The sequence below is a fragment of the Cucumis melo genome, chromosome 2, assembly GCF_025177605.1.
Source record: "Cucumis melo cultivar AY chromosome 2, USDA_Cmelo_AY_1.0, whole genome shotgun sequence".
NCBI lineage: Eukaryota > Viridiplantae > Streptophyta > Magnoliopsida > Cucurbitales > Cucurbitaceae > Cucumis > Cucumis melo.
The window spans coordinates 3,377,476-3,399,823 of record NC_066858.1 but is presented as its reverse complement, the minus strand read 5'-3'; the positions used below and the strand labels follow the sequence as shown (position 1 = coordinate 3,399,823).

The 22,348-nt window shown below is 34.9% G+C and overlaps 2 protein-coding genes and 1 long non-coding RNA gene across 3 annotated transcripts; 2 read left to right on the top strand and 1 right to left on the bottom strand.

Moving 5' to 3' along the window:
* Window positions 1-2,042: 2,042 nt before the first annotated feature.
* Window positions 2,043-3,514, top strand: LOC127148193 (uncharacterized). The gene is made up of 3 exons (XR_007818998.1): window positions 2,043-2,520; window positions 2,595-2,658; window positions 3,262-3,514. It is a non-coding gene; the product is annotated as an uncharacterized LOC127148193 (long non-coding RNA).
* A 3,041-nt stretch (window positions 3,515-6,555) lies between these two features.
* On the top strand, window positions 6,556-12,632 carry LOC103492457 (T-complex protein 1 subunit eta). The gene is made up of 14 exons (XM_008452848.3): window positions 6,556-6,758; window positions 6,876-7,136; window positions 7,995-8,120; window positions 8,200-8,403; window positions 9,021-9,190; window positions 9,264-9,399; window positions 9,574-9,690; window positions 9,807-9,926; window positions 10,013-10,111; window positions 10,205-10,294; window positions 11,139-11,226; window positions 11,773-11,861; window positions 12,034-12,108; window positions 12,204-12,632. Exons 1-14 carry the CDS (start codon window positions 6,744-6,746, stop codon window positions 12,300-12,302), a joined length of 1,689 nt encoding a protein of 562 aa, XP_008451070.2. The 5' UTR covers window positions 6,556-6,743; the 3' UTR covers window positions 12,303-12,632.
* A 7,066-nt stretch (window positions 12,633-19,698) lies between these two features.
* On the bottom strand, window positions 19,699-21,298 carry LOC103492456 (F-box/kelch-repeat protein At5g26960). The gene has a single exon (XM_008452847.3). The coding sequence runs from the start codon at window positions 21,157-21,159 to the stop codon at window positions 19,852-19,854; it is 1,308 nt and encodes a 435-aa protein (XP_008451069.1). The 5' UTR covers window positions 21,160-21,298; the 3' UTR covers window positions 19,699-19,851.
* Between the last annotated feature and the right edge of the window lie 1,050 nt (window positions 21,299-22,348).

Genomic DNA, 22,348 nt, shown 5'->3' with positions numbered 1-22,348 from the left:
GGTAGAGACAGAGCAAGGTGAAGGCTTCTCCATATCCTCTGACGATGGCCTTATGTTTGAAGGACGCCTCTGTGTGCCGGAAGACAGCGCAGTTAAGACGGAGCTTTTGACTGAGGCTCACAGTTCCCCGTTTACCATGCACCCTGGGAGTACGAAGATGTACCAGGACTTAAGGAGTGTCTATTGGTGGAGGGGCACGAAGAGGGATGTGGCAGACTTTGTCAGTAGATGCTTGGTGTGCCAGCAGGTGAAGGCACCTAGGCAGCATCCAGCAGGGTTGTTGCAACCCTTGAGTGTGCCAGGGTGGAAGTGGGAGAGTGTGTCGATGGATTTTATTACGGGACTGCCCAAGACCCTAAGGGGCTACACGGTGATCTGGGTCGTGGTCGACAGACTCACGAAGTCGGCCCATTTCGTGCCAGGGAAATCCACTTACACTGCCAGTAAGTGGGGGCAGCTATATATGACAGAGATTGTGAGACTACATGGAGTACCCGTATCCATCATTTCAGACAGAGACGCCCGTTTCACATCGAAGTTCTGGAAAGGACTTCAACTTGCATTAGGTACAAGGTTGGACTTCAGCACGGCATTCCACCCTCAGACTGATGGTCAGACAGAGAGATTGAACCAGATTTTAGAAGACATGCTGCGAGCCTGCGTACTAGAGTTTTCAGGAAGTTGGGACTCCCATCTGCATCTGATGGAGTTTGCCTATAACAACAGCTACCAGGCTACTATCGGTATGGCACCGTTCGAGGCTCTGTATGGCAAGTGCTGTAGATCCCCTGTCTGCTGGGGCGAGGTTGGAGAGCAGAGGATGCTAGGCCCCGAGTTAGTACAGACGACCAACGCAGCCATACAGAAGATCCGAGCTCGTATGCTGACAGCCCAGAGCAGACAGAAGAGTTACGCTGATGTACGACGTAAGGACCTCGAGTTTAAAGTGGGAGATATGGTCTTTCTGAAGGTAGTGCCTATGAAGGGTGTTCTGAGGTTCGCGAAGAAGGGGAAGCTGAGCCCACGCTTCGTAGGGCCGTTCGAGATATTGGAGCGGATTGGCCCCGTGGCTTACCGCTTGGCGCTACCCCCATCGTTTGCTGCAGTGCACGACGTATTCCATATCTCCATGCTGAGGAAATATGTCGCAGACCCAACACATGTGGTGGACTTCGAGCCACTGCAGGTTAGCGAGAACCTGAGCTACGAGGAGCAGCCTGTCGAGGTCCTGGCAAGGGAGGTCAAGAAGCTTCGCAGTCGAGAAATCCCACTGGTTAAAATCCTTTGGCAAAACCATGGAGTGGAAGAGGCAACGTGGGAGAAAGAAGAGGATATGAGAGCCCAGCACCCCGAGCTGTTCGAGGATTAGAACTTTCGAGGACGAAAGTTTTTTTTTTTGGAGGGAAGATTGTAACGCCCAACATTTTCGGTTTCCTTTGTTATTTTGGACCACTAATAATATTAATCCTAAGTGTGTTTATTATTGGTATTAAACTAAAGTTTTTATGGTTTAATTATGAAGTTAGGGGGGTGAAATAAATTATTGGCTTAACAAATAAATGGCCTTGGAAAGGGTCAAAAGTGGTTATTGGAGGAGAGAGGAAAGAGGGTTTTAAAGATTCTTTTATTATTTTTATTATTTTTATTTCTTTTAAAAAGAGGCCTTGGGACTCGTGCGTAAAGAGGAAGAGGAAAATTTTCAAAGAAAGAAAAAGGGAGAAAAAAAAAAAAAAAAAATTTTCCTTTTGAAACCCTAGCCGCCGCACGCCGCCGCCGCCGCCGCCGCCGCCGCCGCCGCGAACCCGAGCCGCCAAGCATCCTTCTCTGTTCAGCAGCGCAGCCGAGCCGCAATCGCGACCGAGCCGTCGCCGAGTTTCCAGCCGCGCCGGGAGATCGTCCAAGCCGATCTGCGCAGCCGAGCGCCCGTCGGACGCCGAAGCCGAGTCGAAGCCGCCTCCGTGCGTCCGCAGCCAACCCGTCAGCCAGCCGAGGCGCGCCGCTCCGATCCGACGCAAGCGCAGCCGAAACGCCAGTCTTAGCCGTCGCCGAGCGAAGCCGCGGTAGCCGGACCACCAGCAGCCGCCGCGCCACCCGAGATCCGGAAGCCGAAGCCTCGCGCGCAAAGGTCCGACCGAAGACCCGCCCCGCGACCCGAACCGACGCGCGCCACCCTCCGGAAACCCGACCCGCGCCCGCGTGCACCCGTGCGTGAGCCGCGCCCGCGTGTGAAGCCGCGCCCGCGTGTGAAGCCGCGCCGCGCGCTTTTGTGTAGCCGAGCCGCGTCTCCCTGTTGCAAGCCGAGCCGCGTCTCCCCCTGTTGCAAGCCGAGCCGCACGCGAAATCCCTGTACCGAGCCGAGCCGCGTCTGCCCAAGCCGAGCCGGTCCTGTCTTCTTCCAGCCGAGCCGCCAGGACTAAATTGGCTCCATCCACCTATATTTTGGGACGTCTTGGACCAAGAAATTACTGCAGCGCGGGATTTCCTTCAGTAGGGGCTCGAGCACTGCAACCTCCTTCTAGGGTAAGTTAAATTCAATTGAGTCTCGAACCGTTGGTCGTTGGCGACCTGTTTACGAATTTTGACTTATTAAACAGTTAGGACTTCGTCGCTTGGAAAGCGTACTGCCTCGCGGTTAGGACTCGACAAGTAGATCTCCAGGTAAGAGATTCTACTACTAGTTTCATGTTTGAAGTATGAGACTGTGTATGCCCTATGTTGCATATTGAGAGTTTGACAGTATGATGCCTGAAATAAATGTTAGTATGATGCAAATGACGATATAGTTGTGCTATAGCCTGTTATGCGTGGCAAGATTTATTATGGTTACGACGAATGTCGGGGCGGAGAGTGTAGAAATGATTTATGTGACATGTTATATGCTGATGCCATGTGTATGTATACTGCAAATTAGGGTACCTGTTAGCTTGATTCTGTTAGAGTCGTACCTGCATGGGTGTCCTTCGGGATCACCACCTATTGAGGACTGTGTGGTCCGACGGGACGCCAGTCTAGCATGATATAGACATGACTCGAGTGACTCGACGGGGTCCTCGCATCCCGACTGTCCTAGGTGTCCCCGGGCACCGAAGACCAGAGTTACGTTCCTACGGGAGCGCATGATTGCACGTGTTCGGGAACGTGCCAGAGATTGGGTACCAGTTATCAGGACTCTAACAGGAAGTTAACAGGCACCTAGTGGGACTAGTAGTGGGTCCCTTACTGAGTATTTTTATACTCATTCTCTCCACTTTATGTTTTCAGGTAGAGGACGAGGCAAAGGCAAGGGCAAGCTGGCGAGCGACCCGAAGTGAGACCGAGGAGGGCCATAGGGACTACCGCTTCCGCTTATTTCTTATTTCAGATTTTAGCATTTGAGTTTGAGTACTTTTTATTTTTCACTATCTTTTATGTAGATAGGGCCCGAGTAGGACTTCAGAACGTTTTTACATTTTTGCATGACTACCTTGTTTATGTTTTTATAAATGAATTTCTTGAACCGTATGCTTTTAATAAAATTTTTAGACTTAAACCACTTGTTCTATATTTAGTAATGACTTCGATTCAGCATAAGGAGTTGGGTCGTTACATTAACTTAAATAATACCATTACAATTTATATAGAGACAAAATCGGTAAGCAACTCATTTAAATAAAATGCCATTGAACCTTAAAAAAATCTATTGATATATTAACTATTGAAATAATAATGTGAAAAAAAAAATCTTATCACTAACTTTATAAGTGAAATATGTTTATCTGCACCACATTTAATCTCCATCTCCTATTTTCTCTCCTTTATCATTATTATTACCTTCATCCATGACCTAACACTTCTTTATCATTATTATCTTCTTTTAACACTCTCCCCCTGCTTTCATTTTGTAATCTCTAAAACTATCAAAATCAATCGAGGCATACATAGGTTCTGTCACACTCCACCTCACATGCAACCTAACTCGTCATGCGAGACACGACAGGACTTAGAATATCTTTAACGTGTTAAACGCCAAAAAAACTCAGCTTGAGGTCCTTAAGCTTTGATTAATCGCTTAGTAACTTTTCCTTGACTTAACTTGTAACTTAAAAGTAAACCTTAAGCAATATACAAATTTAACACGACCAGAAGTAACCAAACTCAAACTTTTATTATTTAAGTTAGGTGATTACAATACTTAAACTTTAAAGCTAAACGTCTGGCAGCTCTTCTCGCATAGCAAGCTTTTCACCATTACCTTACTTTAGTTTGAACGGCTGACTCCTGAAAGGTAAAACTTTAAAACATAAGTCAAAAGACTTAGTGAGATTTTAAGAAATCATTTTCATGAAATACCTTTCGTAAGCATCACTATTCCCATCAAATTGCTTAAACATATCGTTTACATAAACAACAAATCAAATCGCAATAACATGCATTTCACATAAGCACACATTAGTCTACAACCATTCTTTTTGCCAAGAATCTGAATCATTCTCTACGCAAAGATTCATCATCTCTCGTTTAGACTATTGAGATGACCTTCTCATCACCAACATCAGAGAATATCCTGACTCGTTTCTTGTTGCTCAGGTCGAAGCACAATACACATCTTTTATGCATTGTCCTGCCTTATTTCACCATGTACACTTTTTATACATGGCTGCCTTTACTCTTTTTGTGCACATAATAGTTAACTCATCGATAGGAAGAAAACTAATGGTTTAAACACCATTTCATAGAACATTTAAACACACGTATCATTCTTTAAACATAACATAAACTTTTATTCAAATCTCTTTGGAAACACTACTATTGAAATCATTATTTCAAATCAGAATAACTTTTAAAGAAATCTTTTATGTTAAAAACACTTTGAAAGAAACACACTAACAAACTTGGAAACTCATACTCCAAATACTTGTCTTCTTCCTTTTCTCACGTAATCACATCAGCAGTAGTTCAACACTTAGTTTTTCTCTTCAAACTTTCAGAAAATCAATCTTTAATAGTCTGATTGAAGACCCATATTTATACTAGTCTTAAATCAACTTAGTCATCCTTAAATCCTCAATAACTCGCCAACTCCTACCCTTAGTGGTACACGTATGAATCTTATGTTTAACTTAAACATGTTTAGCTTAAACTCCTACACATGGTCTATTAAGTAAACTTAGGAAATTTCCAGGAAACTTCCTTACTCCATCTCGCCTAGTCTATCAATTCGTGAAGAACCTTAATCACATACTAACAGTAACACTTAACCTTCAAAAGTCTTATCGCATAATCCTTCTTGCAAACTAACTCAATTGCCAACCAACCTCTTCTTGCGTAGTCTTGCTTCAATGTAAAAAATTAACTTCTCTCCACATTCTTTCATCCAAAACACCTATTTTTCATACTTAACCAAAATTTAATCTCTTAATTTAGATACGAATCTCACAAATTCTACTGAAAATAAATAGGAATAATTGAACCATCAAATGGTCTCAAAACTTAAATAATAGTAGTTGAATGTGAGTTAATATGCTTGCAGTTATACTTCTAGACAATAACTAAAAAAACTAATGGTTTGTGTAAAAAACTAGTGGTAAAATATGTTTTTTTTAAAAAAAAAACCTTTTGTTTTGGTATTTTAAGTTTAGGGTATTAACAAAGTTTTGAAAGTTAGAGTATTTTATAATTTTTTTTTGAAAGAAACATCGTATCATTAAAATTAAACACCTAACTTAATTCAGACATACTTGAAAAGCAAATTCGAAAAATTACCTATCTAACAAAATGAAGAAGGATTATTTAAAACAAAATGAGTCAAAGTATAAATAACTATGTTATAACGTTCAAGGGACATAAAATAAGCCCACCACATTGGGAAAGTTCAATAAATGAAAAGCCTCACCATAGATTACTCCACAAGGAGAATGAGAAAAAGAGAGAGATAGGAGCAACCAAACAACACCTTGTGCACTAAAACTCAATTAGGATTTAATTAGTCCTTTTAAGTTCAACAAAATTGCATAATGAGTCCATTAAAAGAAATTGACACCAAATATAAATATAAAAGAGATATTGATGGATATAAAATTAAAAGTTTAAACTTTTGTAATCATTTTGTTTAATGAATTTGGAAAATTAAGTCCATTTCTTCTGTATTTTTAAAAATGGTTTACAAATAGTTAAATACATGGTTAAGAATTGATTTGATTTTTTTAGACGTAGTGACGAAGAAAATCGTTATATATATAAAAAATGAACCTATCTACAAATATAACAAAAAAAAAAAAAGAAAAAACTTAAATGAACTATAAAAGGTTTAATTTATTTTGCTATAATTTATATAAAAGAAGTTGGAAAATTATTTAACGAAAAAATTATAAAAAATTTACAAATAAAACCAAGCATCACAATCTATACGTGAAAAACCAAGATTAATACAAATAGTAGTTTGTACTTTGCTTGTTATTTTGCTATCTATTCGAAAATAATATATATATATATATATATATATATATATAATATTTATTTATAGCGTTATTTAAAAAAAAATAATATTTTTTATTAAAACCATCTTCATACTAAAACTTGTAAAGCTAATTTTAACCTAAAAAGAAAAAAACGAAAAAAAGAAAAATAACTTCTTTGAAGTTAGAAAGCTTAACGCACAAAGTGCTTCTTCTCCAACTCTCCACAAAACCCTAGAGACCAACAGCACAAACAAACACTTCCACCTTCTTCACTTCCCTTCTACTCCCATCTCCACGTCTTCAACAATGGCAGCCATGCTGGTAAGCACTCACAATCTCATCTTCTTTCTTTCCTTCTCATACAAGATTTGTACTTTTTTTGCCCCCCATTTCCTTCACCATATCCGACTCTCTCTGTTTTTGGGTGAAAATGTACAGCAACCACAGATCATACTCCTAAAAGAGGGAACGGATACTTCCCAAGGCAAGGCGCAGTTGGTAAGCAACATCAATGCCTGCACAGCAGTGGCCGATGTGGTGCGTACCACCTTGGGACCTAGAGGTATGGACAAACTCATCCATGACGATAAGGGTAATGTCACCATTTCTAATGATGGCGCTACTATTATGAAGCTTCTTGATATTGTTCATCCTGCTGCTAAGATCCTTGTGGATATCGCTAAGTCGCAGGACTCCGAGGTATTGTAACACTGGTTTGTTTCTTCTTCTTTCTCGCAGTTTTTGATTCTGGAGTTGGAGCTGTTGTGTTCGATTCACGACTTTGTGTTTGTTAGGATAGTTAGTTTCTTGGTTATGTAGTTAGCTTTACTTGGTACTTACTTTGCTCAATTTGGATTGATGTGTTGCAAATCAATTCAAGCCCGAGATATGCTCTTTCCGGAACTTATATATTTTTCAGCAGTTTTCAGTTAGGGTGCTGAAAATGAGACAGTATGAGGCTTTTAGCGATCTAACTATCGTTTTTGTTGCTTAGAAAAAGAAAAAAGAAAAAAACCCCATAAAGTTCAAAAGTAGTTGGGTGTTCATTTCTTTTATTCTCCATTGCAGCAGGCAAGTAAAGCAGGTTTTGGGAGCTTACAATCCATTGTTTACTATTCAACTCTAAACTAGCATTCTCAATCCTTCTGATCTCTAGTGTGAAATCAAGATTTTCTGTAAAGGTTTTGCGAGTTGCATCACATACTTCCATTCAAGAAACAAAGGCATTGGCTTTTGTATGCTTAATTGTTTTCATGTACCTCGAGTGGCATATTGGAATTAATTAGCTGAAGTAAATGTTTTGTTTCCTATCGCACTCGCTCAAAGTCATGTAATGCTTGAATAAACAGTGATATATTTTGAACCTTAAAGAGATATTTGGGCTGTTATTCCTCATTTGCTCCTACTGTTTTATTTGTTGGGTCCAGTTTTCCTAATTGCTCTGATGGCCCTCCCTAGAAACAAAAAGGAGAAGTAAAAGGAAAAATGAAAACAAGATACTTTATTTATAATCTCATTGACGGGAATGTCCATGTAACTATTAATATTGTGTTCCAGGTTGGTGATGGGACAACAACTGTTGTTCTTCTCGCTGCTGAGTTTTTGAAGGAGGCCAAGCCTTTTATAGAGGATGGAGTTCACTCTCAAAATTTAATACGGAGCTATAGGACTGCAAGCCATTTGGTATGTGATGTTAAATTTTGTTTCTGTTACGTTTATGGGTTGAATGTTGATCCTAACTCTCCTGACTGGGGTTTGGTAGGCAATTGAGAAAGTAAAAGAGTTGGCAATCAGTATAGAGGGGAAGAGCTTGGAGGAAAAGAAAAGCTTGTTGGCTAAATGTGCTGCAACAACACTTTCATCTAAGCTCATTGGCGGAGAGAAGGATTTCTTTGCATCAATGGTTGTTGATTCTGTTATTGCTATTGGCAATGAAGATAGGCTAAATATGATTGGCATAAAGAAGGTTTGTACACTTAACTTTTACATTCTTCATTATTTTGCTCCAAGGGTGCAGATAGCACTTTTCAGATGGAAATAAAATAAATATGTGTTTGGACTTTTCTGAACTGAAGATGCTTAGCTAAATTGACATATTTGAAAGATCATGTTGGATAAGGATTGATTAATATATGATACTGATATATATCGTATTTCTTCTATGATACTTTTTTTTATTATTATTATTTTTATTTTATAAGTATACTGTGTTGTTAAACTGCCTTCTGTGAATTTTGAGGCAGTGTGAAGAAAAGGTGCTCAAGACCTTGAGTATTAACAATGTGTAATAGAAAGCGTGTTTTCTTCAGCTGTATTGATTTTCAAGCACAAGGTTGTGTGGTAGATATCAGCTTTTGACTCATTTCTTAATGCGATCCTGTCCATTATCTGCACTTAAATAGTGTGTTGATGTTGAAACCTTCCTAATCAAATTTCTTTTCCAAAGTATTTTTAGTTATGTACACAAATTTTGGTGTTTGATAATAATTCTTTTGTTCAGTTTACTTTGACATGATTTTGATAAAAGGCTGGTATGTTACTAAATGATTAAGTGCTGTTGGAACTTTGATGTGCCTTGTCCAGGTTCCTGGAGGGACCATGCGTGACTCCTTCTTGGTAAACGGTGTTGCCTTCAAGAAGACATTTTCTTATGCAGGTTTTGAACAGCAGCCTAAGAAGTTCTCAAATCCAAAAATTCTCTTGCTAAATATTGAATTGGAATTGAAATCAGAGAAAGAAAATGCAGAGATACGGTAGTATTCAGTTTACAGAACTCACCCCCTTTCTATTACAACTGCACTAAACTTCAAGGAATTTCTTTTGTAGGCTCTCCGATCCGTCACAGTATCAGTCCATTGTTGATGCAGAATGGAATATTATTTATGAAAAATTAGACAAATGTGTAGAGAGTGGAGCCAAGGTGGTTCTTTCACGTTTGGCTATTGGTGATCTTGGCACACAGGTTATTGGTCTTTTCTTACAATGATTGCATCTCCAGTATTCTTGGAAGTTGATAGGATTCTAGACAGTGTATATTGAGAAGCAAGTAATTCATATTGAAATATTAACAAATATTATCACCACTCATTGAGTAAAGTTGCCTCTAAATCCATATCAACGGTCTGCTTTTTAACAGTATTTTGCAGACCGAGATATTTTCTGTGCTGGCCGTGTGGCCGAGGAAGATCTACAAAGGGTTGCTGCTGCAACTGGTGGAACTATACAGACATCTGTTAACAACGTTATTGATGAGGTGGATTTTTTTTTTGGTTAAGTAATTTTATGTAATTGTTTTGGAACTTATGTGCTTGATTTTCCTTTGTCTTTCATAATGACCGTGTGACATTATTTTACTTTGTTGGCTTAAAGGTTCTTGGGACATGTGAGGTTTTTGAGGAAAAGCAAGTTGGTAATGAAAGATATAATATATTCAGTGGCTGCCCATCAGGTAGAACAGCCACCATAGTCCTTCGAGGCGGAGCCGATCAGGTACCAGTTTTGTTGACACAGGAAATTGAATATATTACTTTGTGTCTCAATTATTCTGATTTCGACATACTCCTTTTATCATTTAGTTTATTGAAGAAGCAGAGCGTAGCTTGCACGATGCAATCATGATTGTAAGAAGAGCACTGAAAAATTCTACTGTTGTTGCTGGTGGCGGAGCAATAGATGTATGTTTACAACTTCAGTAAGAACTTAATTTGACCATTTGTCTTTGATTTAGATGCACCCTTAATTTTTTCTACTCAATCACTTTGTGGCAGATGGAGATCAGTCGATATTTGAGGCAACATGCACGCACAATAGCTGGCAAGTCTCAACTTTTTATCAACTCATATGCCAAAGCTCTTGAGGTAGATCTGTGCTTTTGCTTTTTTTTTTCTTTTACTTGAGTTCGTAATCAGATGATTTAGCTAATTACTTTTTACGTGGAGAGGAATATTATCCATCCTTACCTCATGGAATGCCAAACTTCAAGTTTACTTATATTTATTACTATGATGGAAGCATAGTATCTCATGTTGAATAATTTCTTTATTTTTTTTTTTTGGGGGGGGGGGGGTGTCAAGAAGTGACTTTCATCAAGAAAGATACTAAAAGAGGGGACTAGACCCGTTGTTGATTACTTTAATGCCAATGGAGACATTTTTTTTTGCTACTCTTGGGTTTTGATGCCTTAACGTGTTTCCACTTAGAGAGGTTGAGAGATCCAGTGAAGAGGTGTGGGCGTCTGTTAATGGACTCTTTTGTAATTATGATCATGGTCTCAATTTTGTTGGATAGGTGTCATTTTTTGTAGTTAATTTGTGCCGCTCCTCTTTTTTTTTTTAGTTATAAAAAAAAGGAATACCTTTTGGAGTTAAATTTGAAGATTTTTTGAAAGTAAATGCAACTGAAATTTTCCTGGGTGTTCTACCTTATTATTGGTCATTTTAATGGTCGAACGGCTGAAGCAATTGGCTGATAAAATTAGTAAACATTATTTTTGACATTATCTTACCTGCAGACTATTATTGTTAGTGATATAATTGTTCACTACTCGTTCTTGAACATCATCAGCTTATCCCTGCGGAATGATAATTCACAATAACGTGGGCAATGTCTCTCTTCTTAATGCTACTGTAGTAGGAGTGTCTTGGTCTGTTCATAGTTCTCGAGGGATGCATTACTTGGCTGTCTTACCGTGGTGTCCTGCAGGTTATCCCCAGACAACTGTGTGACAATGCTGGGTTCGATGCTACTGATGTGCTCAACAAATTGCGACAAAAGCATGCTCATCCTTCAGGTAGGATTTTGTTAGGGTCGGTCCCTCCTAGCAAGAAATCTCAAGAACAAAGGATGAAATCAAGAACAGTTAAAAAATGATCAAATATGAAAATATATGAAATATATTCTAGAATACCACAAGAACAAGTAACAAAGTAACCCTAGTCTTTCAAGTGGGCTAGACTCTCCCAAATTTCCTTTAATCCCTTACAAAATTCTTCACACCTCTACCCAACCGCTCTCCTACTATTTATACCTAAAAAACCCTACCAACCTACTATCCAAATTCTAAATGCCCCTTATACTAAACCTACGTATACTATATTAATAACCCCATATAACTCTAACTAGGACCCTTGCATATTTCCATCTCAGTGATGCTTTCTCTTAACATCCTTTTACTCACTTGGTACATGGTCAAATTTAATTAAATTGGGCGTTGAAGCGATTCATTTTTTTCATTTTGCTTTTATTTGACTCAAATGTAGTTCGTCTGTCCTTGGATTTACTATGCTACATCAGTTTTCATATGCTTGTATATTGACATGTTGAGGTTCTCAAATAGGTGAGGGTGCACCGTTTGGGGTGGACATCAACACTGGTGGAGTTGCCGATTCATTTGCAAACTTTGTATGGGAACCTGCTGTTGTGAAGGTATCTGATTGCTTTGACTTGTAACTTGGGAGTGATTATGAAATGGTTAACATTACTTTTGTCACAAGCATGCACTGAATGCTCCGTTGAAAGCATGCACTGAATGCTCCGTTGAAAGCACATTGAATCTGATCTTTATACCTTCCATCACACCAAATTCTTTGTTTTGCAGATAAATGCTATTAATGCTGCTACAGAGGCAGCTTGTCTCATACTAAGTGTTGACGAAACTGTGAAGAATCCCAAGGTTATTTGATTAACTCTGTTCTGCAATTGCTTTTATGCTCAGTTATATGTCATTGTTATTAATCTTTCTTCCCCTCCGACCTTTTATCGTACCAGTCCGAGAGTGCACAGGGGGAAGCTGCAGCCAGTGCCATGGGTGGAAGACGTGGTGGGGCTGCATTCCGTGGGCGTGGACGTGGAATGCGAAGACGATAGGCAATTTCATTGTCACGAGAAGCACAGTTTGGTTAGTTCAATTTTTTTTTTTTTATCTTTTTGCCTGCGTGTGCTTTTCAAATTGTAGTAGAATCAGATTTTAATCTTATTTGGCCAATAGACAAAACCTTGAGTTATACATCCGTTGGGAATTAATTTGGTCATATAGTACTTTACGGGTGGAGAGTGATTTTGATGGCATCTGATTGCCCTTTTTTCTTCTTTCCTTTTTGTGGACCCTACATATTCATTTTGTAGTTTTGAATTATTTGTAGAGAAACATTTCTTCTTTTCTTTTTCTTTTTCTTGAATTATAGATCTGTTATGTTATGTTTTTTATGTTTTATTTTTTACTATTAAATTGGTTTTAAAATGTGGATTAATTATTGACCTTAAAAAAGGACTCAAGTTGTCCATAAGTTTTAATTTAATTTAACTTTTGACTTAGTAGTCAAAAGACCTTTAGTTGATGATGGACTTAGAAGCAACGAGTTCAGTTCATGCTAACTACTTAGTTGAGGTAAATGCAAGCTGCTCAATTACTCGGACCTTGAAGGGAGTGAGGCTTGATACTTAACGTACATCAACTGGTTTTTTTTTTAGTTATCAATTTTGTTTCTTTCTTTTGGATTAAGACCTTTCCTCTAATTATCCTTTGGTTTCCTTTATTCTTTCATGTTTTTAAGTGAAAGTTCGGTTTCTAAAAAAAGGGTTAAAATACCACTAGTCCTTATATTTGAAGTTTGGTCACTACACTTTCAACAAATCTTAAATTTAGTCTTGCTGATTTTTTAACGAAAAACTTAGTTATACATTAGCAGTTTTACCATAAATGTTATAGAATATGACATGTTATATTTCTCGCATGAAAGTTATTATTATTTAACCATACATGAGTTAGAACTGTTTTTAAGGGATTAAATTTAAGAACCAAAATAATAGTCTAACCTAACCATAGGTCCAAAATGTTGATGGAGGAACTAAAAGAAGTATTTAACTTGGTATTTAGCAAATAATATTGTCCTTGGTGACTAATATTCTTCCAAGACAATTTTCTTTTAAGTACAAATTGACGGTTGGAGACTTGAATTCAAGACTTGTCTTCTTTGTATGTTTATATTATATATCTTGTAAGGGCAATTTTGGAATCTAAAGAAATTAAATTTGAAAGACACTTTATGAAGATTTTAAATGAAAAAATGTTAGTGAAGTGAAAAAAGTGCATATTTATTAGTAGTTTAGTTGGATCTTTTAATTAGATTTGTGGATAAGAGAGAGAAGAAAGAGATGTATATTTATAGTCATCCAACATTAAAGTCATAGACATAACTTTGCAATAATAATAGAATCAAACTTCATAAATAATGATGACGTGGCTTGCATACCAACTATAATTAGTAACCCATAAAACTCAACAATTTTCTTTACCTATAAATCATATTACTAATTATTATTATTATTCACTTTGCATATGTTTGTTTTGGAATGAGGGCTCTTTTCTTCTTCTTCTTTTTTTTTTTTTGCATATGTTCATTAGTAGGAATCTTTTCATTTGGTTTTTGACTACGACTTAAAGTTCATTAAATTCTGATTATTAATTTCGTCGATGTAATGGGAAATTTTGGGTCAAAGAATTTTCCACTTTTCAATGCTTAATTTTTCTTCTGCTATGATTTTCTCCTCGATTTTCGGTGTTTAGATATTTTGTTCGATTTTGGTTTTATACTTTTAAATATTCAATTTCAATTTTCGTAGTTTCGGTAAATTTTAAATTGTCCCTCGAATCTAAATTTTTATGAAGATTGGTTTATAAACATAATGACTTTGATTCCTAAATTTATATTAAAAATGGTAATAGATTGTTCTAACTCTATCAAAATAAATGGCAAATTAGTAGTAGAGTCTAAATTTAAGATTTATGAAAAGTTTTGAAGAACTAAAATTGGAGGTTAAAGTGTAGGCGTGAGTATCGGTCGGTTGGAGTTGATGGATCTATCATTCTTACTCCTATTAGAATTATGTGTACATGTATATATGTATATATGTATGTATGTGTGTCATATATATATATATATATATATATATATATATGATCTATAACTTTTTTTTCCTACTATCCTACTAATTGTTCTTTAGTTATTGTAGTTGATAATTTGATGAATTAATCGCAATATTACCAAATTAGTACAAAAAATTATTGGTTGGAATGTTAAAATCCATCAAACTAATTGTTAAATCACACTGAAATTTCATTTTCTTTGATAGAATGTCAAATCAATGTTATTTTAAAACTTATTTTCAAATTTAATGAGAAAAGTTTCAATGAAATTATGAAACTTGTAAATTAAATTTCAAGTTTAATCTCACTCTTGAAACTGTTCAGCGACACCTAAAATTTTAATTTTTGGATACAGTAAATCCTCGAATTTAGTGTGCAATAGGTAGTTGATAAATTCAAAATTTAATAAATAATCGATCTATTAGAAAAAAAAATTCTACATTTGCAAAATTTTAAAAGATCAAGCATTTACAAAGTCTATGGTCTCTTTCGGTGTAACCACTTTCTTTTCTGTTCTTATTTTTGAAAATTAAGTGAGGTTGAGATGAAGAATGGTAAAATTAGAGGTTTATTTGGATAAATGATAATTTTATTTTTAAATTGATAAAATAGCAAAACAGAAAATTTTTAAATAATAAATGGAAGAACAATGTCTTAAATGTCCCTACTAATTGACAAATGTGATTTCTAAATACTTTTGTAACACAATCCACAAATACCCTATAATTAATACAAATTATGCACTCACATCCACAAATATTCTATAATTAATACAAACTAGGCACCCATACTTGGGACATGATTGCTCGAGGATGGAGGCTTCTTCAACGGTGAGGAGAGCACGTCCTAGTGCGACAGCGTGATATGGAGAAGGACGGATGGTGCAACAAACTAAATGCGAATGGGAGATCGTGACGGTGGCGGTGGGTTCGTGGAGATGCGACAATGGCGGTTGGAGCTTCGTGGACAAACACCGATTGGAGCAGACACAATCCACTCGCTTCAGATTCGGAAGTCGCGACGTAGAGGAGATGGCTGACGAAAAGGAGAGCGGCTCGGTATGTGGCGGCTTGGGCTAACGATGAACAGAAGCTTGACGAATAACTAAGGTGACAGTGGCGGCTTCAATGGACGGAGGGAGATTGTCGCCGGAGATCGCGATGGAGAGACGAGAGGCAGGGGTGGCGACGGCTGTGTGATTTCGAAGAAGAAGAAGAGAGTGGGGGGACTGCGACTGAGATGAAGAAGATGATGATGAATTTAGGGTTTTAAAAAAAATATAATAATAATAATAATAATATAATTCATATTATATATATTATATTATATTATAATATTATAAAATTTATATCTTTTTATTATTATTATTTTTTCTTTTCCTTTCTAAACTTAAATAACTTTAACACTCAATAAATTATCTAAAAAATTAATGAATTGTACATTATATTTGGCATAATTTTAGGAATTCAACTTAAGAATCTAAAATTAATACACTTATTTCGTATCTTAATAATTAGAGGATGCTAAAATTAATGGCATATCTTTAGGGATTGTTCAAACAATATAATATTTTTTTTATTTAGTTAAGAATTATTGTTTACAAATACATTGTATTCGTGATGTGTGATGTGATATTTTGTTTGTTTGTTTTTTTTTTTTTTTTATCTCAACAAATACATCGACATGGCAGAATCTTAGGAATCAAATGTTAGGAATGCAAAATTAATGATTTTTCATAAATAATTTAAAAAAAATAAAAATGTTAAAATTAAGATAATGTAAACTTATTATGTGTATTTTTTTGGTAAATAATTTAGAAAATAAAAAATAATGAGAGTGGGAGGTTGAATTTTGAGATGATTTTAGGGAGGGGTTGAATTTTGAGATGATTTTAGGGAGGGGTTGAATTTTGAGATGATTTTAGGGAGGGGTTGAATTTTGAATTTAAATTTTAGGGAGGGGTTGAATTTTGAATTTAAACTTAACTAATTTACCAAAAATAATTATTTTCATTATATTTGCCATGATTTTAGGGAAGTATTGATTTATTTGATGTAGCGGTTGGTATTAAGAAGATACGGTAGACTAGGGCAAAGGAAGAAGATGTACATGGCATAATCTTATAACTAATCTCGGAAAGGCAAGATTAATTATTTTTCGAAAGTAATTTAGACAATAAAGATGTTAAAATTTCGAAAACAATATCCTTTCCTCCGTTCTTTGTTCAAATTTTCGTTTCTGCGGCCATCAGCGTTCCAGTTGATTGTCAATATGATCTTCCATGCATTGCTTCCGTCGAATCTTTTAATTTCATTTCCCTAAATTCCGCATTTTTATACTAGATAATTAATATTTGCATTGTCTATTGTAGGGAAGGGTTGAATTTTGAATCTAAACTTAACTAATTTACCAAATATAATTATTTGCATTATATTTGCCCCGAATAATCGGTATCTAGCTGCTTTAAAATTTGAATATTTTAAATTATTTTTCGTTAATTTTTTAATGTTTTTGTTAATAATTAATTATTGCATTATCTTTGTCATGATTTTAGGGTGAGATCCACCTTTGAATCTATAATTCCAAAAAGGAAAGAATTAATATTTGAAACTCTTTTTCGTTAATTTCTTATTTTTTATCATAATAATTACTTATTGCATTATATAATTTTGAATCTATAATACTTTGGATAAAACATTAAATATTTGAAGTTATTTTTTGATTAATTTGAAGCTAAAAATCGGGATAAGGGCAAAAAAAGTGGAAAAATATTTAAAACAGTTAGTTTTGCCGTAAATAAAAAAAAATAACTGTTAGTTTTGCCATAAATAAAAAAAAATAACAGTTTGTTATTTTTCTATTTTCTATTCTTATATTTGTCATTTTCACGGATTTCCCAATTAAATAGATAGACACTTCTCTCACTTTCAACTTTTTTTTTTTCTCATTTTGATGTACCTTTTACCATGATTTCAAAAAGTCAAATCAATATATATATGTGTGTGTTTTAAAAAGCTGTTTTTGAAATTTAAACTTTGGCTAAAAATTCAATCATTTAGATAGAAAGATACAAATCAATTGAAGACATGAAAAAAAGAAAAGGTTTAAACTTTTTTTGAAAAATAAATAAATAGTTACCAACCAGAACTCTAATTTGTAACAATAAAATGTTGGGTTGGTTAGTGTAATTAGTAATAGCAATCTCATAGGTTACAATAAATTGTGTTCGTGTGTATGTTTTTCTTTTCTAATGTTTGACGGACTATAATAGTTTGTTACATCTATGTTATGTTTGACTATTTTTGTATGATTACAATAATATATGATTAAGGTGTAAAATGATTTGAAATAATAGTATTACAATTAAATATAGATATGAATGTTAATAGGTAAAGATACCAAATATTATAATGGGAGACCTAAACTAAATAGGTTGAACCCTAACATCTAGTTGGTGGCCAACCACCAATTTGTTTAAACAAAAAAGCAAAGGAAAAAAAAGAAAAGAAATAATGAAGGTTTAGGGTTTGGGGGCAAAGAAGGAATGAGAGACAATTTCTCATTTCTTCTTATGTGACAGATTAAAAACCTTATTAAAATCAATTCATCTTTCTATAATTTCCCCTTTCCAATTTTTAACCTTTTTTTTTAATTTATTTATAAAATTCAAAAGTATATAAAAGAAAAGGTAAATTAGAAGCTAGTTTTCATATCTAACAGCAAAATTGTAAAATATAAAAAATGGTCTTTTAAATATAATAAAAGATAGTAATACTAAGATTAAAAAAAAAGTATTTTAAAAAATAACAAAATATAGCAAAAAAAAAAATATAAAAAATAGTCTTTTATATATAATAAAAAACCGTAATGTAGAAATTAAAAAATGATAATTTTCAAAAATAGCAAAATATTAAAACTATTTAAAAAATATAGCAAATTTTTGTAAAATTTTCTATTTGAAAAATTGCTAAATTTTATAACTACGGTTATTCATAACAATTCTTCTTTAAAAACTGGTTTACCTATAATTTTGCTATTGTCAATTTTTTCATTTCCAACGAAATTTCCTAAAAAAGTTAAATTAATATTTTTTTTTGTAATTTATGTTTTTTTTTTAGTTTTCTTACTATGTTTATATTTAAATTTTAAAAATAAAAACATTTTTATAGTTTCTAAAATTTAGCTTGATTTTTTTCAAATAATAGTGGAAAGTGATTACATAAGTAAGTAACAAGGAGTTAATAAACTTAATTTTTTTTTATTAAGAAATGGTCAAAATATGTTAATAATCCAATCTATATAAATTTAGTTTATAGAGCTACAAAGTCTAATGATTTGAATTTCTCTACTCTTAAACAATTGTTGTAGTTAGAAACTTTAATTTGTTGATTCAAATTGAATGATAAATTTTAATTTTAGATTTTTAAACTTAAATTTTATTGAAACTAAATGGATGATAAGAAAATAATTATAATATAAGAAAAGGCCCATTATGTTTATATATCTCAAAATTTATAAATAAAATTAAACAATTCAAAATGAAACTTTAGTGACAAAATTAGAATTTAAACTTCCCTTTCCTATATGAGATCTTGAAAACTTTCAAGAAAGTCAACCATATATAATTTATTTCCACTCTTATTTAAACTTTCAACTTTTACATCATCACATTTTTATTGATATCTTGAAGTATTCATTGATACTATCACATCTTTATGAGTTCGTATCAACATAAATGGTAGATCGGTATTTTCATTTTATCATAAAAAATTATGAAAAATAAAATATAAATATTTAGTGATATAATATCAACAATAAACATTTTAACTTATTTAAAAAAAATTCTTATATGTGTATCAATTTAGTGGTTTTAGCTCAATGATGTTTTATCAATAGAACCTCTAAATTTAGATATGCAAAGTGTAATTTAGAATTTTAATTAAAAGAGTTAAATATGAAGATAGATGTGATGATGTGAATTGATATATACGTACGAAATTCAAAATTTAAATTAATACAAACGTTAAAGTTGGGTAAATTAAAAACTTCCCTATAATTTAAATATTCACTCTGTTAGGATTGAATGAAAAAATATAATCTAAAATAAAGAAAAATCCAAAACTACAAAATTACAAAAAAATAAATAAAAAATAATAATATTATGTCAGTAAATTCAGGACCTGGAGGCTTCCAAAAAAATCCAAAACTCCAAATTTCTTTTTCCTTTGTTGTTTTTGTTATTTGTTATTTTGTTTTGTTTTGTTTTTTTTTTTTTTAATTTTTAAAGAAAAAAGAGATTATTAAAAAAATAAAAAAGAGTTGAGAACCCCATGCAAATAAATGTTGAATTTTTAACCCTTTTGTTTCTAAATAAATAATTGACAAATCAAACCAATTGGATTTCGAGTCCTTACTCGCTTTTCGTGAACTCCACGCGTCCCCTATTTTTTAATCTCTTTTACATTTCACCTCTTGCCGACGGGCGCGTCATCAACACTCTACACACACGCACGCGGCGCGTTGCATAACTTCCGGCATCTCCGCCCCTCTTCTCCACTCTCCGCTCTTCGTTTCGTAAATCAATACCAAACCTTCCTTCAATCCTCTCGCACTTCTTCCACTTCGACGGAGTAAATCGTCGATGCAACCCGCGACTTGAATCAGTACCACTGTCTCTCCCATTCCGATGCAACTGAATCTCACCGTACTATCCAACCGGAACTGCGGTGGCAACGGTGGACTTCTTATTCGGTACCATTCGCCGAATCCGGCGGTTTTGGTTGAGGTTTGGTTGGTGTTGTTAGGGCATTTTCTTCTACCGTCGAATTTCCAGAACGAAAGCTCCACGGCGTGGCTAGCGAGGATGTAGATATGTCCAGCTGCTGCACACGCTGCCACCACACAGCCTCCGCCCGGTACGGCGCGGCTTCTCAACCACGTACGCGCCTCCACATCGTACATATCCATGGAGCTCGCGTAGATATGAGCCTCCGAACCACCTGAAGCTCCTCCTCCGATCTTCAATCCTCCAATTACGTAGAACACGCCGTCGACAGCGGCTCCGATACAACCATACCGTCTTCTAGCCGATTGAGCAACGACTTGCCATGAGTCCGTCTCAGGATCGTACATCTCAACCGCTGTCGTCGTTGGAGCACCGCCAGCGACGTAGATTCTACCAGAAATCACCGCATTGGCGAATTTCTTCCTGGAGAAATTCATCGCAGATCTAGCTGTGACCATTCCAGACCAAGTATCATACAGAAACATCGCATTTCGGCCAATTAGGTAAATTCTAGGTCCAATAGCAGAGAGACGAGCGTGAGACAACAATCCATAGAAATTACTAAGAAACAAACTCTCCTTCGCTTTAAACAGCGCAACCTTCCACAAACCGCCGTCTCGGAAGTTGAAACTAGCTGCAAATAGACCATAGTTAGTAGCGGAAACAGCATAAACAGTATCCTCCAATTGACCTCGAAAACGGCGGAGATCGACGAACGTAGTAGAGAGGAGAAGCCGAGCCCATTGACGGCAAACGAGGGAGACGGAAGGAAGAGAAGTGGAGGAAACTCTGGAAAGGCACTCCAAAAGAAGGTCGTCCGGGAGAGCAGAGATGGCGGAAGCGGCGGCGACGGCGGCGTGGGGAGGAGTGGTGGCGGTATTATTAGTGTTTTGGAAGCAGGATTTGGAGGCGATAGGGACGGCAGCGGCGGAGGAATCGTTAGGGTTAGGGAAGCAAGATTTGATGAACCAAGAGAAATGGCGAGAATTGGAGTTGGAACTATCGGACGCCATTGGAGAAGAAGAAGTAAAGCATTTTTAAGATCTAATTTTTATTTCTCTTTCTATGTGTGTGGTTGAGAAGAAGAAATAAGGGGAAGAAAACACAAAAACACATAAATGGAGGGGTGATTTTGCAATTAACCAAAACTATATTTCTTTCTCTTTTTTCCATTCTCCTTTTTTACTTTTATTTTGGTTTCAAAAATCTATCTTAACGTCAAGTTTAAAATAATGTTAATGAATGGAAATATTGATAAAAATATTTTTCTCAAATATAAATACATTTTAATTAATCAACCTTCTAGAAAAATATTTATATTAGTAGTATTTTTATTTTTATGTTTTTTAGAATTTTTACAGAATATAAATTATTTTCTCACGTTGATATCAAATCCATTAAAGTGTAGAAAATATACATGTCATATCAGTATCTTGATGAAAATTTAATACATGCTTAATGTAGACTTGAGTGTAGCTCGACTAGTGAAGAAAATTAAGCTCGATGTGATTTGACTAAAATTTTATGTCATTAAAGGTAAGAGGAGAAATACTTTGGTATGGTAGAGCTAAAAAAAATTGAAAAATTGAAAGCTAAAGTATTTATAGATATAACACAATTTATAAAATTTTAAGAATATGTCATAATTTAGATTTTTTTCTCGAAATCTATTAGTGATCGACCACAATACTAAACTAGTAGGAGAGTATATGCAATAGTGATCTTAATCTATCAACCTGAGAGAGAAAAAAAAAAAAAAAACAAACAAACAAACAAATGACTCAATTCAAAACAAAGCATATAAGAATTCATCTATTTGTTTTGCCCTAAATCCTAGATATTAGTTTAATTTCCTTTTTAATAAAATCAAATTTGGTTCTTTACGTAACACGTAATAAAATAAAAAATCGAATCAATTTTCACTGCTACTTTGATATATTCTAGCAAGCATTCATTTTTTTTTTGCAATCTTTTTTAATCACACATTCGTATAGAATTGAAATAGAACAAATACACTAATTGAAAAATCCATTTAACCATGAAAAGATTGGTATAAATCCAAAACCGTAATTTTATTGCCGATTCAAAATGTTAGTAATATTTTTTATAGGTCGATGATTGGATCGTTGCTACATGTCTAAACTATTTATATTAATGTGGTCAAGATGTTTTAAAATTAGAAAAAGCTTAGATTTAGTGACA

Bases quoted from the DNA above. Each gene is read 5' to 3' on its own strand.
- LOC103492457 (XM_008452848.3), top strand. The intron at 8,404-9,020 runs GTTTGTACACTT...TGCCTTGTCCAG, and splicing joins ATATGATTGGCATAAAGAAG to GTTCCTGGAGGGACCATGCG. The intron at 10,295-11,138 runs GTAGATCTGTGC...GGTGTCCTGCAG, and splicing joins CATATGCCAAAGCTCTTGAG to GTTATCCCCAGACAACTGTG.
- LOC103492456 (XM_008452847.3), bottom strand. From the start codon at position 21,159: ATGGCGTCCGATAGTTCCAACTCCAATTCTCGCCATTTCTCTTGGTTC.